The sequence below is a fragment of the Strigops habroptila genome, chromosome W (genome assembly GCF_004027225.2).
Source record: "Strigops habroptila isolate Jane chromosome W, bStrHab1.2.pri, whole genome shotgun sequence".
In the NCBI taxonomy this organism is placed as follows: domain Eukaryota; kingdom Metazoa; phylum Chordata; class Aves; order Psittaciformes; family Psittacidae; genus Strigops; species Strigops habroptila.
Window position 1 is genome coordinate 12,778,728 of NC_044301.2, and position 18,111 is coordinate 12,796,838.

Below are 18,111 nucleotides of genomic sequence, written 5' to 3' on the forward strand. Positions count from 1 at the left end.
TGGGGCGCCATTTGTGGAGATTGAAGGCACGGACTCTGGCGATCTGCAGACCAAAGACCTTTATTGCTTCAACAGAGCCTTATTTATACAGTAATAAATGTAAGCAGTTGCCACCAGGCAACTCCTGATAGGGTATAGCCTTTTCTTCACACACCCCTGCTATACATTAATCGGTTAAGGTGTAGCATTTGCCACTCGGCAACTCCTAATAGGTATAGCCCTTTGTTCTACAGTAACAGATGTGAGCATTTTGCCACCAGGCAACTCCTGATAGGGTATAGCCTTTGTTCACACACCCCTGCTATACGTTGATTGGTTAAGGTGTTACCTACACGCGCGCAGTCTCTGTTAGCCAAGTCCCTGCTTTTCTACTAACTATGTCTCTTCACTCAGATAACTTTCTCAAAGTGGTTTTTTCTTTTCTCTTCAGAGGCACAGGGCTCTATCATCAAGGTCAAATACTCCTATTCTGTTGCCATCCAAGTCAGGGCCTCCTGCTACATCTCCCCTTATTATTCCCCTTAGCATTATTATTATTGGTGTTTGTAGTAGTAGCTTTTTATTATACCTTAGTTACTAGACTGTTCTTATCTCAACCCGTGGGAGTGACATTCTTTTGATTCTCCTCCTCATCCCTCTGGGAGCAGGGGAAGGAAGAAGGGGGGGAGATAGCGAGCAGCTGTGTGGTTCTGAGTTACCGGTTGGGCTTAAACCACAACAGAGATGAACCTCATGTGAATGCCCCTGTGGTTTTGATGGCTGGAGGAAGGAAGGCTGAGTCTCTTTCCTCAGAAATTTAGACAAGCCTCTTTAGTATATTCACACATCTCAATTTGTTTTCACAAGGCAAGTTGGTGACAAGTAACACCATAACCTCCTCTGAGACTTCTCACCCAAAGCATTATGCAAATTTTATGTAAACTTACTCTCACCATGCAAGATAAGTCAAGCCTGAATGGCATTTTTGTTGATGGATGTCCTGGGGCTCAGAGTGCCATGTCCTACCAGGGGTCCCCTGAGGCATGCACCAAGTCTGGAGCATTCCCAAGGGGTAGAGAATTTAGGAGCAGTGGTGGCTCACAAAACTTGCTGGGCTCAAGCTTACACTCAAGTCCTCCTGCTGCAGCATCCAGCCCTCCCATGTGGCAGCAGGGTTGTTCTGCTACATCAGCATCATCGTGGCTCTGTCTAGGAAGGAGCCACTCTCACCCAGGCCACAGGGAAACCCGCAGTAGCCACTCAGTGGGAAAAAAATCTCTTTATGTGCCCGCTGTCACGGGCAGCTTGGGAATTGGCACGCTGAGGGTAAATAAATGAATTTATAGTAAAGCCTGGTTATTGTTTTTAAAGACCTATTGAAAGGAGAAGACTGTTCTTAATTTTCTCTCATAATCTCATTTCAAGGTGTTTAGCTCACAAAGGTCTGTCAGAACATGGGGCCTGGACTTTTATCTTCACTCTCTAGTTGAAAACCAGGAGGACACTGTTTTTTCCCTCCTGGCTGTGGTCAGGAGAAGCCATAGCCGATATGGGACAGGATCCTGTGGGCCACAGCCATACCGATTCCTTGTCCAGAAGTGAAAAGAGCTGTTAATCCTGCCTTGTTTGCTTTGCACACCACACCCCTGCTTATTGCCCACAATCTCGATTACAGAGGCGGTCAAACTTGCTTCCTGTTAAAAACAATAGCCCTGGCTGACACATTGCCTCGTAATGCACAGAGCAAAGTGCTGGGGAACGCCAGGTGGGTTTTAGGAGCAGATGGGCCCTGTGGCTGGGGCTGCTGACACTGGGGGTCCCTGCAGAGGGGTCACCGCCTGCACCCCAGGCTGGCAGCAGACTGGAGAAAAACAGGGCACTGGGGAAAAATGTAAGGGTGGAAAGAAATGCCTTTACAAAGGATGTTAATTAGGGGAAATGTATCTGTGAACATGGGGAAAACTTCCTGAAAACAGGCATTAACAGGATCATCAAAGGCTTATGAATTTAATGGGAATTTCTATAGGGAAGCTAGTTTGTAAGTGTTCAACTGTTTCAAAATCTGAGTCATGCTTTTCTCTGTAAGAAAGAGGATATTACTTTGTTGCAGAAAAATAATTAGTTTTCATTTGAAGGATTGTAAGTTTGTTTTACTTCTAGGAAATGTGTGTAACAATCAGAGCCAATGTTATTCCTGTCTAATAGCACTATTGGGAAGAGTTGTGCTGCATAGGAGTCCCTCTGCAGAGGATATATAGAAAATGTCCCAGGTATTTCTCAGGAACTATGCTGGATGGCAGCCAAAATGCCATGGAGGACGTAACATACCCAGCACTTCCATGTACAAACATTTTTGTGTTCGCAGTGTCTGACTAACAAAGGACAATACAAGCTGGTGTGAGCAGATTTGCTGTCCTCTGAATACCCGGCCACCAATGCCAAAAATCTCTGATTTTTGGTATATCAAGATACGACCAGTGACTGTGTCTGTGGTCTTAGGATGTGTACCAACTTCCAAAAATGGGAATTACCTTTCTCTTGTTTGAAATCGAGAATGTCATTGTCTTGTGTACAGGGCCACTGCCATTTACCCTGGTGAGGTGCCACTGGGTTCAGTTGTTTACGCTGCAGCTGAACTGACCAAACAGTGCAATGAAGGGGTGGTGAGTCAGGCCCACAATTGTTTAAGTGCAGGGAAACAAGCTGTGTGTGCAAAGTGATCTGGGCACCAGAGCTGGAAAATCCATCCAAACCCTTTTGCTATTGGTTTGAGGAGACTCATGTTATGAAAGTGTTCCTGGGCAATGGCCAGGAACACTTATTATTAAGGCTTATTTTTCAAGGGATGCTGGCATGTTGGGAAACTTTGCATTTACTTTGATTTTAATGGGGTTTTTTGTTCTGCATTCTAACTCAGAATAATACCTCTCCCTGTGAGCTGGAATTACAGCTGGAACCAGGTTACGGGTTCAAAATTAATCTGGTATCCCAGATGTGATAGCAGTTAGAAATAATTTTCCCTATTTCTGCCTACAGTTTTTAAGGGAATCCTGGGCATACCTTGGTTTTAGCCTTGCTTTAGGATCGGATGACATCTGACTCCATCGCTTTGTGAGCCTTCAGATAATTTACTGTTTCCATTTCTCTTCCAGCATGATCTATACAATCCTCCCCTGAGACGTTTTAATGTCTGGAATGAACTCCCCCATCTTCTCCGGTGAACACTGAGGCAGATGATTAATTGTAGCCAAATCTACCCCTTTTTCTCTCGAAATTATTCCTTACTGTCTCCTTCTTTTTTTCCTTGTTTTTTGACTAACAACAACCTCATGAAATGTCTGACTCTCTGTTTTTTCTAGGGAAAAATTTTAAACAAAACCACATTCAGACACACAGACATAGACACAGAAAGCATGAACAATGAGCGCTCACAATCAACCAAGAGCATGCTCACAGAGGCATGCCTATATAGAGATACAATGACGTAAATCAACACCCAGAAGCATTTATTAAGTTACCCAGATATATACACAGAGGGCAGGCAGATGGGTTAAGGCTGGGGTTTTACTGGTTGATAAATGAAAACATCACTTTAAGGCCCACAGGAGAGTATTTTGGAAAAGCACTGGCAGCACCAGATATTAAAGGTGATAATATCTCTTTATTCAATCTTGCAGACTAATTGGTTTATCCTAGGATGTGGCAACTCCTGCTGCACAGCAATTGTGAACCCATACACTTTCATAATCAAAATCAGTATGAAAACAGCATAGCAGTCTTTCTTGAAACCATCCTGTTCCCTGGCAAGGCATGATTCCTGGAACTTGCATCCCTAAACTCCCTCTTTGGATTGCCCTGGGCAGCCTTCTCTTTTTTCTTTCTAAAAGATATGAAAGCAATCTGAATTCCCTGTGTACAATCATGGGAAGAATTATTTCCAGAACCCAGCTGCGCAGCTCCCCATGTGTTAAATAGACTTTTTCTTGATTGCCCATTGTCCTCAGAATATGGGGAATTAAGAAATACTACAGTCTACTAATGCCTGGTACTTGGTTACCCCCACACCCATTTAGGGAGGCATTTTAGCCACAGAAGGAAGTTAACTGAAACAGCTGCATGAAGTAAACCAGCTGAATGTCTTTCTTTTCTGGCCTACATGCAGGTTTTCTCATTAAAAACTACTGCTAAGCTAACTATAATCTCTTTAGATGACCTAGAACCATGGGAGTCACCTGTATCTTCTATGCTTATATATGTAAGCATATATACTTATATATATAAGTATATGCTTATACTGAGTTGAGTTCTGTAGTATGAGGCCCCTAAACATGTTAAATCAGCCCCATGATCCCTACTTGAACCTTTCTACCCAGTGCCCCAGTCCTTCTAACTTCACCTAACATTTTATTTCTTGTTTCACTGTTAAAATTTGGATAGTGTTTAGAACTGTAATGACCTTTGTTCTTGACTGCAGGACAAACAAGAGGCCAAACCCCGGCTATCTGTACTCACAAACAAGACCCAGTACACACAGAATGCCCTTATTCTGCTACTGTTGACAATGGTAAGGTAGCCCAACTCCACGTGTTACATCCACTATCTCCTGCAGCTCCTCCCTTTCCTCCCATCACCTGTGTAGATGTGGTAAACAAATGTAAATTGATACCTGCATTGGTGCAATTTGCTGATGGAGTTACCCAAGTCACAAGTTATTTTGCAGTAACAGCTCTACCATCCCTAATGCTCTCAAGGTCTTACTAAAGGCTCCAAGAGCTGGTGCTAGATAGGAGGTGTTTTCCTAGAGTGTCTTTTTCTGCTTTTGTATCTTAAAGCTTTCCCTAGCATTAGTGAAAAGCTCAATCAAAATGCACTCTTTTTAGCCTTTTTTTTTTTTGTATTATGGAAAAATAGCCTTATATACTGGAAGCTCATAGAAAATGCCTCTGTAGTAGCTCAGAAACTCTGATTTTGATGGTCAGCTGCAGCCTTAGGGACTATCAAAGTTATATGTGTGATTTTTGTTTTCTTTTTTATGCCTCTTTTTTTTTTTTTTTTTTGGTTATTATGCATTTCTTCTAGGTATATGCTACAGCCTGTCCATTACTGACCATCTGTTCTTTTCAGAGAATTCTCTGGATTTGTCATCTTCTTCCTCTGTTGCGTGTCAGCCGGGGACTGTCCTAAGCAAATTGCTGCCCTTCTCTTATTCTGTTTCCCCTTGGATTGTAAAGCCTCTAAGGATATTATACTTTCAAGAAATCAGCTATACTCAGCTGATAGACAGGTAAAAATTGCAAAGTGTGTAATTACTACAGCGTACCCAAACATCTGATTCTTTCAGTTTGTATCTGGGAATCTATAAATCATGAAAGATAACTACATTAAACTGATGCTTCTCTCTGTCCTTCGTATTTGTTTTCTTAGACTTCTTAGGCCAAGGACTGCATTATATTTACAAGGTGCTTAGCACAACAAAGCCACAACAAGCACTGGATGATGTACACTATCATCAGATGGGAGTTCGTACTTTGCTTTATAACCCTGCTCGTATTAAGGTAAGGAAGGGACTGAGGACAAGTGGGAGAGTTTTAGCTGCCTTTTGTGTAACATTGTTTTGAAATTATTGTAACACAGGAATTTATTACTAAAAACAGTAACTAAGGATGTTATTTTATCTTATCTTTTTTGACTCTGATACCTCTTCACCAGAGGAAGTATCTGGATACTAATCTTGCTAATACTTGATGCTCTTTCCTATTCTGCTTTTTCTCCCTCTGGTCTTTCAAAAAAGAATCCAAGTCTTTCAGCATTTCATCCACTTCTAATTTCACTTCCTCAGCATGTTGGTTCAGTGAGTGAAGATATACTTCCCTAATCCATGGACTACCTTTTTCTTTTTCAGTTGTTCTTCCTCTGTTTTGGGGAAACTTCATCTCGCTGTGACAAGCTCTCAGCTGTGCATCATATTCTGTTTCCCTTTGACTTCTAATGCTTATTTGTGTTACAGTGATGTTTTATATGCAAGAGATAATAGAACATTTTGGACCGATGAGCACTCAACTTGGAATGGCTGGTAGGATGTGACCTGTTGATGAAATAGGAAATATTAGCTGGGGGTGGGAACAATAATGCAGACTTTTCACTACATCCTGCCAAATGACAGATTTTTACATACATCTTGATGGTAGTAAGCACTAAAGGAAAAAGGGATGGCAGCCTGATGAGTTTTGTTGGGAGCTCTTCTTTTTCTAGGCCTTTTTCCATGCCTGGGTGTGGGTGGCCCTGGAAGAATGTAGATGCTTTTAGGGAAGAAGTTCACCACTTAGGGCTGCTGTCACTCAGAAGGGTGAATACAGGAGAAGGACAGCTGATACCTTAGCTGCACTATCTGATCGGGTGCAGCAAAGCAGAAAAGACATTTCCGGCTGTTCCCCTTCTTTGTATCTTCTGCTTATTTCTTTCCTATCTACTTGTTTGTTTTAGTTGCCTCTTTGTTTCTGTTTGTTCAATTCAGACTTAGACCTGAGGTTATAGACTTGAGACTTCCTCTTTTCACTTAAATAAATTCTTTCACCACACCAGGTCTGTTAATGCTGCTTCTGTTCAGATGTATTTTACCTACTTTGTATAGTGCTCCATCCTACTAGTATCAGATCAGGTGAAAGTCAGACTGGAGCACTGTTCAGATCAGCAGATGGCAGGCTCCTTCTAGCAATCAATACCACCAGCTTCATCCTACACCCCCCTACATCAGAACATCTGATGGTGACAGGCAGGAAAAAAGTACAATTTCTGCATCATGCACTCAAAAGCGTGCATTATGTCAGTGAGGAATCAAAGATATTTGTCACCAGAGTCTGCGCAGCATGCAGTTAGCCCTGTAGTGTAATGTGCATCAGCTGGGAAAAAAGAAACACAGCTACTACTGAGTAAAACAGACAAGATGAGAAATCTGGATGTCAGAGATGTCAGAGAATTACAAGTTCACATCAGAGTCTGATTTCCTGCTTACTACTCCAACTGTGAGGTGTCCTTCAAAATTAGTGTTAGGCTCAGAAGTGGGTGATGAAAAATTCAGGGAAAAGAAAGAGATGCTTGTAAATGCAGTCTTTATTTTATGTGTCTGTGATCAATGGTACCCTAATCGAGCCTTTCCTTCCCTTAGGGGCAACTACAGGACTGCTCCTTGCAGGGTGGTTTCTTTAATTTTTATCTAGTTAGGTTTTAAATGTCCATCACCCCTTTTAGGAAACAATTCTGTCTCCCAAAGTTTTACAATTTACTGAATCTCCTTAACACCACCATGCTGATTAATTTAAACTTCAAATGCAGGCCACTTAGCATTACTGAGACAGCATCTCTTTTATGTTTTATATGTTTGATTGAATGTGTCGTATTCCCCAGTTTCACTAAAGAATGGTTTAAAAGTATTTTTTAACAATACAGCATTGTTATGAAAATGAGCTGACTAGTGAGTTTGATAGCGGGAATTTGCTCTGAGTCAACAGTGGCAATTTGCAAGCATTGACTAATGAATTCCATAATCCATGCAGCACCTCTGTGAATAAGGGAAGAAAGCTCCATTATCTCTAATATGCTTTGGGGATTCAAACATGAGAGGGACAGCTGCTGTGTGAGTCTGAATGGATATTGAATACAAGCTGGGAATTCCTGGTGCTTGCTTCTCTGCCTGGAAAAATTGTATCTCGCATCTCTGTACGGACAATTCCCAGGGACATAGTAAGCAGACAAGAGCAGCAGGGGTTTTTGACAGAAAGTGTGAATGTGGTAGGCCCGCACAGCCTCCGACAGAAAACTTCAGTGAGAGACAAATAAAAGGATTGACTTGGGGAAAGAGGTTACCAAAACATCTGTTAATACCATAACATTCTGTAAAATAAATCAGGAATAATTAAAAGGTGTAGTAAGGGCTTATTTTATTCCTTTTTCTTGTTTTCCCTTTTAAAGTATACTACAAATCCAGCAAAGCCCCTCTGGGGACAGTGCTCTCTCCCCTGGTAAGCGCATCCCCTGCTGAGGCACCTCAAGGTTTGTATCTGGCCCATGCCACTGCATGGATTTACTCTCAAGCAAGGTGCCTTTAGGCAGTATTTTTTTCCTGCATAGGTTTTTGCATCTTAAGTGTTTTCTCATGGGTTTTTCAAGCCCCCTACTGCTATGCAACCTGTGTTATTGGCACTGAGCACTACTCACAAATTGCTGTCTTTTCCTTCAGAATGTCACATTGTTTTTGTTTTAACACATGGTTATAAGTGGGTGTTACCAAGCTTCTTAAGAAGCTATGTCAGGACAGTGCTTCTGTTTTGGCACCCAGCAATGACCTCTGCAGAACACCTGGTGGACTTGATCATAGACAGGCAAGAGACCAAATGCTGAAAAAGTGTTTTTTCTTAAGACTGGAGTCCCAGCTGGTATTTGCAAACAATTGTGTTTCTGGGCCTTCCTGGTTTTATGGGCATAAAACTGAACAGGTGTTCTGAATAATACAGATCACAACCAAAGTAGTTTTGAGGAAGGGAACAAAAAGATAGACCCAGAAGTCTATCTGCCTTAAACTGCACGGTGGGTATATCCCAGTTTTCCAGGCTGTGGTGTCTTTCAGGAAGTGAGGATTCTCTTTACAAAGCCCATTACAAAATGGTGGTGAAAAATAAAAACAGAGCAAGATACAAAGAAAGGCAAATGAAAAGGCAGAGCTCAGGAGTAGGGCACGGGACTGGCAGGTGGGATCTGAACTGTACTTCTGCCACTGACCTCTCTTCTGGAGGAACCATCTTTACCTCTGCCTACTTCCTCACCAGCCTGACTCTGGTTTTGGTCTAATTGCACTGATATTTCTGCAGAGCAGAATAAATCTCTATCTATATCTCTTTCATCCTTCAAATTTAACCCATATCTAGAGGCCTTAACTTAAAAGAACTACTTGGTAGTAATATCAATGAAATAAACTACTCAATTTTTATTTCCAAAGCCCGTGTTTCTCTCTGAGCACAGAAATTAAGTATTTTATAGAAAACCTCATGAATTCACAGATTATTCAAAACCGATAGGCTGGAGAGTATGGAACTCTGTCTGGGGATGGGTGACGAGTCAACAGAGTGTTTGTGGGTCAGGATCAAAGGGAGAACAGCAATGGGGGACATCATTACTGTGGAGATCTGTTACAGGCTGCCTGATCAAGAGGACTCTGGATGAAGCTCTCTACAGACAAATAAGAGCAGCCTCACGCTCACAGGCCCTTGTCCTCATGGGGGACTTCAACCATCCTGATATCTGTTGGAGGGACGGTACAGCCTGGCACAAGCAATCCAGGAGATTCCTTGATTTTTGTGAAAGACAACTTCCTCTTGCAAGTAATAGAGGAGCCGACAAGGAGAGGTGCTATGCTTGACCTCGTGCTCACCACCAGGGAGGGGCTGGTTGGAAATGTGACACTCCAGGGCAGCCTTGGCTGTAGTGATCATGAGATGGCCGAGTTTGAGATCCTCAGGACAGTGAGAAGAGCATGCAGCAAGCTCACTGCCCTGGACTTCAAGAGAGCAGACTTTGGCCTCTTCAGGAACCTGCTTAGTAAGGTTCCATGGGATATAGTCCTAGAGGGCAGGGGGGCCCAAGACTGCTGGTTGATATTCAAGGATCACCTGCTACATGCTCAGGAGTGTTGCATCCCGACTAGAAGGAAGTGTGGCAGGAGGGCCAGGAGACCTCCATGGATGGACAAGGAGCTGCTGAGGAAACTTAGAGGGGAAAAAAGCAGCTTATAGAAGGTGGAAGCGAGGACAGGCGGCCTGGGAAGAATATAGGAACATTGTCTGGGAAGCTAGGGACCAGGTTAGGAAAGCTAAGGCCCCCCAGTTAGAATTAAATCTGGCAAGGAATGTGAAAGATAACAAGAAAGGATTCTGTAGGTACGTATCAAAAGACTAGGGACAACGTGGGCCCTCTCTGGAAGCTATTGGGAGAAATGGCTACCCTGGATTTGGAGAAAGCTGAGGTTCTTAATGACTTCTTTGCCTCAGTCTTCACTAGCAAATGCTCTGACCACACCACCCAAGTCTTGGAAGGCAGATGCAGGGACTGTGAGAACGAAGACCTTAGGCCGACTGCAGGAGAGGATCAGGTTCGACACCATCTTAAGAACCTGAACATGCACACATCCATGGGACCTGATGAAATCCATCTGCGGGTGCTGAGGGAGCTGGCGAATGAAGTTGCTAAACCACTGTCCATCATATTTGAAAAATCCTGGCAGTCAGGTGAAGTTCCTGATGACTGGAAGAAGGGTAATATAACCCCCATTTTCAAGAAGGGGAAGGTGGAAGACCCGGGGAACTACAGACCAGTCAGCCTCACCTCTGTGCCTGGCAAAATCTTGGAGCAGATTCTCCTGGAAAGCATGCTAAGGCACATGAAAAACAACGAGGTGGTTGGTGACAGCCAACATGGCTTCACTCAGGGGAAATCCTGCCTGACCAATTTGGTGGCCTTCTATGATGGAGCCACGGAACTGATGGACAGGGGCAGAGCAGTTGACATCATCTACCTGGACTTGTGCAAAGCATTTGACACTGTCCTGCACAACATACTTGTCTCTAAATTGGAGAGACATCAATTTGATAGATGGACCACTCAGTGGATAAAGAAATGGCTCGATGGCCGCACGCAGAGTTGTGGTAAATGGCTCGATGTCCAGTTGGAAACCTGTAACGAGTGGTGTCCCTCAGGTGTCTCTGTTGGGACCGGTCCTGTTCACCATCTTTGTCGGCGACATGGACAGTGGGATTGAGTGCGCCCTCAGCAAGTTTGCTGACGACACCAAGCTGTGTGGTTCGGTTGATACGCTGGAGGGAAGGGATGCCATCCAGAGGGACCTTGACATGCTTGTGAGGTTGGCCAATGCCAACCTTATGAAGTTCAACCAAGCCAAGTGTAAGGTCCTACACCTGGGTCAGGGCAATCCCAGGCACTGCTACAGGTTGGGCAGAGAAGAGATTCAGAGCAGCCCTGCAGAGAAGAACTTGGGGGTGTTGGTTGATGAGAAGCTCAACATGAGCCAGCAGTGTGCGCTTGCAGCCCAGAAAGCCAACCGTATCCTGGGCTGCATCAAAAGAAGTGTGACCAGCAGGTCAAAGGAGGTGATCCTGCCCCTCTATTCTGCTCTTGTGAGACCTCACTTGGAGTATTGTGTGTGTCCATTTCTGGTGTCCTCAACATAAAAAGGACATGGAGCTGTTGGAGCAAGTCCAGAGGAGGGCCACGAGGATGATAAGAGGGCTGGAGCACCTCCCATATGAAGACAGGCTGAGAGAGTTGGGGCTGTTCAGCCTGGAGAAGAGAAGGCTGCGTGGTGACCTCATGGCAGCCTTCCAGTATCTGAAGGGGGCCTATAAGGGTGCTGGGGAGGGACTCTTCATTAGCGACTGTAGAGGTAGGACAAGGGGTAATGGCTTCAAACTTAAACAGGGGATGTTTAGATTAGATATAAGGAAGAAGTTCTTTACTGTGAGGGTGGTGAAGCACTGGAATGGGTTGCCCAGGGAGGTTGTGGATGCTCCATCCCTGGCAGTGTTAAAGGCCAGGTTGGACAGAGCCTTGGGCCACACGGTTCACTGCGAGGTGTCCCTGCCCATGGCGGGGGGGTCGGAACTAGATGATCTTAAGTTCCTTTCCAACCCTAAGTATTCTACGATTCTATGATAGCACACCCATAAGCACCTTGTGAGTAGCTAGAGGTACCTTTCCACTGATGTACTATTTATTATCGATTATTTGCTCAGGGATTATTATATGAATGAATATCTCCCTATTTCACAACGAATTTATGGTTGGATTTGCACACAAAAATTAGGTTTTGGGGAGAAAACCGAAACATACAGCAATCCCCAAACGTCATCTTGAAATACTGCCAAGCATGTATACCCGAGATGTCTATTGGGCCGCATGGAGACAGAAGAGGAAGTGTGGAAAAACACAAAGCCAGGAATGCAATTCATCCAACTTGTGTTGGTGTAATTTATTAGAGATATGAGGAGGGGTGTTAGTTTCCACGTGTTCAGCCTTGGGTCATATACCAGCCATTTACTGCAGGTTGGATGTGTGTTTTGGCAAGCTGTGCAAGCAGTGTGTTTCAATTTCACTTCCCTAGACAGGGCTTTTGGTTGCCCTGTTCTGGCAGGCAGTGTGAGATTTCATACCTTGATCTTATGGTTCTGTGCCGAGTTTATTTCAGAGAGAACACCTGTAGCCCGAGAGTGTGGATCCAGTGGGAGCTGCAAATGCAGAGCACCTCTGAGGGCTTGGACCTCTGTCCTTGACAGGGGTTGCTAGGAGTGGCACTGCCTGATGTGCTGGGCTTTTGAAATATTTCAATCGATTTCAACACTTCAGAATGGTGGATTTCCAGCGGAGGCTTGGATCTTTTTCAGGTACCTCTTGGGTTGACCACTATAGACCAGCCTTGCTCTTTTTTTTTTTTTTTTTTTTTTTTTGCTACCTTCTGTGGAACACAAGTGGAAAACATCTGCTCTAATTTGCCAGGAAATTCACTTAAGAACACCAGTCTCTTTACATATCTTCCTCCCATTGATGCAGCTCTCAGAGGTGACAATTACAGTAGATTTAAAGCAGTGGTTTGAGCAGGTGGCTAGTTTGCACAAACTTTCACCAAAATAGTCACACTGGTTGCAGTTCTTACTGAGGGAAGTGTTGGTGCAGGCGAGTGTATGCGCATAATCCTACTATTGACACTGTTATTGTTTTACCACAACAGGGCCTCAGGTCAAACAAGAACAGGTGTCCCTTTTACCATACACCCTAGGAACTCTTAGAAAGGGTAAACAGTTTACATCTAAACAAAGCTGTCCTTTTAAAATTTGGCTTGCAAGTCATCTCTTTTATTATTATTATTATTGCAGATGCATGCATAGTTACAGGCATGAATAGATCTGGTTTTATTTCAGTGTAAATGCATGTGTCATTCACCCCTAAGCATTACGTGGTATCCAATGCTCTGTGGGAACCGCCTGTACTGTTTAGTGCATAATACCCAGTGGGTTTGTTTAAGTTCAGGAGGTAAGTAATTACCAGTGCTATGAGATACTGACAATTTGAACCTCTATAAATGAGATTTTTGTCTTCCTGTTGGTTGTATTATTCATGTCATTAAATGAGTGTCTGTCTTCTAACCTTTGCCAAATTGTGTAATTCTGCATCATTCATGGAGTATTCCAGAAACATCCTAGCTTTTTATAAACAATTTTGATGCTAACATGCAACAAAAGTATCCCTCAAATTTGCTAGTAAGTGATAGGTTATAAAACCTTCCCTCCTGAAAGTGTTTAAACAGCAATTCTCCTGTCAAATGTGAGCCTGTTTCAACATGACAGCTCTATAACACGTGATGGATATGCTTGCAGTAATTGTAGTCCAGCTTGTCTTAGCAGCCACTACAAAAGGCTTTATGGCAAAGGATCCCAAACCCTTCCAGAGATCATCCCTTTCCCAACCTCCCTCAATTAGAGATGAGCTTAAACTTTTAAGCATGAAGGCTTAATGCTTTCTCCAAGTATTTTTCTAGCATCAAGTAAAACAGCCTTGTAAATACCTTCTGCATTCTGGACCTTGGCAATATCCACTACGATGAGTTCCACAGTTTAATAGCAAGTGCATGTATTATATAAAGTGTAATATTTTTTTTGTTGGTCCTAACCTGATTGTTCAAATGAGGAAATTGAAAAGGAAATCCAAGTTCTACTGCTACCTTTTAAATAGTTGAGAAAGTATAGTTGAAGCAAGTATAAACAGTGCCATTCCTCTTGACATGGCATCCATACTGCACACAGCTGAGCTGTTAAACAGTTAGAGGTCTTAGAAGGGAATTAATTTTTTCACTTTTTTTTTTTTTGTAAACAACTGTTCTGCTTCATGGACTGTCAGCATGGTACTAGCGAGGTACCACTCTCCTGGGCTTGTGCTCCGACCCCCTGCCATTCCCAGGTTCGTGCTTCAGGGGAGCACAGCAGTTCCCAGTCCCCCTGTGAAGCCAGAGGAACACCAGTGGGGGAGCCACTGGTGAAGCGACAGCCACCAGGAATGGGGCTTCCCTCGCCCTTTTCTGCGGCGGCTGCACAAAACCTTAATACCGGAATGACTACGCCCGAAACTCAACCTGTAGCGTACCATCACCTCACGCTTCCCTCCTCCCCATGGCAGAGTCGGCCACCCCCAGGGCTCCCGTCAGCGCGAGGGTTGAACCAAAGCGAGATTTACCTCACTACCCCCTCGCCCCTTTTCCCTCGCGTCCTCCCCGCGCTGGGGGTTCCTCTCATGGCGGAGAGCCCAATGGCGGCGGGGCTGCCCCGCGCAGGTGTGCGGAGTACCCGCGCACCTCCCACCCGCCCCGCTCCAGCCACGTCCCCTAAGGGGGACGGGACGGGGACGCAGCCCCTCTGACGGGAAGAGGCCAAAGGAGGGGGAAGGGGAGTGGCGCAACAGCCGCTCGCGCCGCTTCCCGCGCACCTCGCGCGGTCGCTGCCCTCAGCGGCCATTGACGTCAGGGAGGGCGGCACATGATCCCGCCGTAGCCAATCGGGTGTGCCCGGCGCCGCTCCGGCGAGAGGCTGTCGGCAGTCCTCGCTGTTCTCACCATCTTCTCCTCTTGCGGCGGTGGCCGCGCGCGTGGGCACCCGCCCCGTGGGGAAGGAAGAAAGGATACGCGGCTGGACGTCCCCCTGTCAGCCGCCACCGTCGGCTTTTGTCCGCAGCCCCCGCCAGGAGCCGATCTTCCGCTCGGCCGGCGTCCGCCTGCGAGCATGGACACGACGCTCTGAGGGCGCGGGGGACCCGCCGGGGGCGGATTTGAAAGTTTGAATAAGAATTTTTATCGCTTCCATTTCCTCCTGCCCCCTCTCCTGCTCCGGTGCGGTTCAGTCCCTTCCCCCATCTTCCCTTGGCAGGCTTTTTTTTTCTTAATATTTTTTTCTTTTTTAATCCGCCGCGTGGGGTTGAATTTTTTTATTATTTTATTTTATTTTATTTTACTTGGTTACACTCGTTTCTACCGCCCGTAGAGACCGGTGTCCTCGGGCGGCCGCCGCCGAGCGCCACCCCGACCCGCGGGGCTGCCATGGATCGCACCGGCGGCTCTGGTGGAGGCAGCGACTGCAGGCAGACTGAGGAGAGCAAGCCGCCGCTGGGCGAGATGTCTGCTCCCGAGGGGAATAAAATGGGTGCCGCGCCGTGCCGGAGAGCCCTGCTCCACGGCAACGGCATGAGGTACAAGCTGCTGCAGGAGGGGGACATCCAGGTGTGTGTCATCCGGCACCCCCGGACGTTTCTCAGCAAGATCCTCGCCTCCAAGTTTCTGCGGCGGTGGGAGCCGCACCACTTGACCCTGGCGGACAACAGCGTTGCCTCGGCCACGGTAAGAGCCCGGCGGGGGGCGGCCACAGCGCGGCCCCGGCGGCTTCCTCGCCCCGCGGGGCATCTGCGGGGACGGTGACGCCTGCGCCGGTGTGTGCGGCGGGTCCGCGCCGGGCCCCTCCGGGGGCTGTGTGTATCTTGTGTGTGTGAGGGGGGCTTCCGGAATGCCTGCGGGGGTTTGGTTCCCTCTTTGTAATGCTGGGGATATTTAATTTTGCAGTTTCGGTGGGGTTTCTCGAGCAAGTCTAGTCTTTTGTTATTATCCTCCTTCTTACTACTACTATTATTAATATTATTTGGGCTTTTGCCCCCTCCCCCCTTTTTAAATTTTAATTCCTTCTCTACATGATACTGACACGAAATCGCCACACTGAGCCGTTTCAATCAAAACCCAAAGCCGGCAGATCCCTGTTGGCACATTGGCCAGGTTGGAAGTGAGGGATGCTTTTAATTCGAGAGTGAAGGCTTGGGGTTTGCACGGTCTGGATGGTTTAGGCCTGGTTTTGGGGCTCTGATTTTGACAGTCATATCATACCCTGCCCAGGCACTGGCAATGTGATTGTAAAACATGGAGATTCCTTCACGGTTTTCTTCCTAATGGAAAATGATGCTAGAGAAAAATGCAAGGTGGTACAAAAGCTGTACAATAGATAGTCTTTAACACATACAACTTAAAATTTCATGACCAGTGTTATTTGAACATTCGTATAGTATGTGATATGACTACACCCATATTTTGTCTAACAGTGATTAACACAGGTTACAAAACATGCTTTGTACTGATTTTTAATCATTCAGCACTTCAATCCTGTCACTTTTTGATTTATATGTGAATGTATCATTTTTCTCAATTACTTCATTCTGGCCTTCCTATAGGACACTGGTGATATGAGAGTGTGGATTGGCTTTTGTGTAGATTTCTGTTAATGGTGTATTGAAATGGGTTTCATACAGCCGGGGCTGTGCTCAGAGGGTGGATTTTTTCACACTTTGATATGCAGAGGCATTGTGTGTGTAAATGTCTCCCCTGCACCATGCTCTGGTGTGGAGTATTCAAAGCAGGTTTTCAGTGGGAGCTACTTTAACCTTCAGGTAGGCCATCTGCCTGTTCTCACAAAGCTCTTTTTTTGTGCCACAACATCCCTGCTTACCATTTCCACTGGGCTGTCAAGGATGTTTCTAAGGGAATATTCTTCTTTGATGGAACTACTGTGTAAAGGGAGAAGGAAAACTCAGTCGAGCATTGAGAAACCCCCTGAAAGACATGAGCACTATGAGTTTTTGCAGCTCTTCATTTTATTAAGATACCATCAGTGTAGAGGGGAAGGTGAGTATCAGTGGAGATGAGGCATTTTCCAGGCAGTATCCATAGTTGATTATTTCTGAGCAGAGGAGAAAGATACTGGTAGAGAGAGGCATGATGATGCTTCAGATGTTAATCTCTGCAGTGTGGCAATACTAGGCATGAAGTCGTATTTGTACAGGAGACATCAAACTCTGCTTGCTGGCAAAGCTGTTGCCAAAGAACCCATCTCTGAAAAAATGTATGAAGTCCTATGGGGTTGTGATTTAATTAACATTGACATGTTCTCATTCCCAATTATTTTACGTATATAAATAGCAAGAAGATACTAAAACATTGTACGTACCGTTGCAGGCTCCATTTCGTTCAGCAGTGCTCTTTGTGCTTGGTCTTGTGCCTTATATTTTTTTTCAGTACTAACTCACCAAGTAAATACCGTTGGTCGCAGAAATATCTGTGCTTTATTATTTCAAATAGTGTCTTCAGTTTCCATGGGGTAATTGGGGCACTAGGATAAGATCCGTGTTCACTTGTTGCCTGAATGTGTGGGTATGTTTAGCAGGTATCTTTCAGACATTGGTTCTATGATATCTAGATTTTACTACTCTTTCTTTTTTTTTTTTTTTTTTTTTTAACTGAAAAGGTGGGATTTAAGCAAAATCCATGGCAGTTTAACCCCAGGTAGATATTTAAACACAACTAATTTGGTTTTCAAGAGCTGTGGAAAAATATCCATACCATCCATTGAAAGTGAGCATTGGGAGCACTTAACTTTGATAACAGGGTTATTTTTACACATAGGTCTTTCCACTGGCAGGGTGCTTTATGAGCAGCCAGTAATTGATCTTCACATCATCCCTTTGCAAATCCTCTGGCATGACCAGTTTTACTGCATTCTATATAATGTGAATAAAATTGAACAGGAAAATAACATCACTTTGTTTTGCATTTGAAAGCAAAAGTTGTAATGACAGCTAAATCCAGATCTGGCAAATTATGTCCCTGACTACAGTGGATAAGTTATTTGTTGATTTTATCCTTTTTTTTTGTTGTCACTTGAGACATATTTGAATTCAAGTTTTCTTCCCACAAGCTCTTACTTGTCAATGCCTGGGCTGTAATATAGGAGTTAGCATTAGTTTGTGCATGGGATTGTTCATCTGCAGCTTTTTCCATGAATAGACACTGTATGTGCCCATATATAAGTCTGAATAATGAGACCTTACCTACTTTTTTTTTGAGATGTGATTACTTCTGTTTTTTTTAATTAGACAGTTACATGATTTGTGCTGACAAGATAGCAAAGATAGCAGAAGCGCTACACAAGAATGCAATGGAACAAGCATTAGGCCTCTTAGCTAAATTCAGGGAGGAATAAAATAATGTTC

At 44.7% G+C, this 18,111-nt stretch overlaps 1 protein-coding gene across 1 annotated transcript in view; it reads left to right on the forward strand.

The window, feature by feature from the left end:
• Positions 1 to 14,718: 14,718 nt before the first annotated feature.
• Positions 14,719 to 18,111, forward strand: part of LOC115618971 (C-Maf-inducing protein-like) — a 184,072-nt gene continuing 180,679 nt past the window's right edge. The window contains exon 1 of the mRNA XM_030510968.1: positions 14,719 to 15,421. Coding sequence (XP_030366828.1) covers positions 15,125 to 15,421 — 297 coding nt within the window. The 5' untranslated portion in view covers positions 14,719 to 15,124. The remainder of the gene's footprint in view (positions 15,422 to 18,111) is intronic.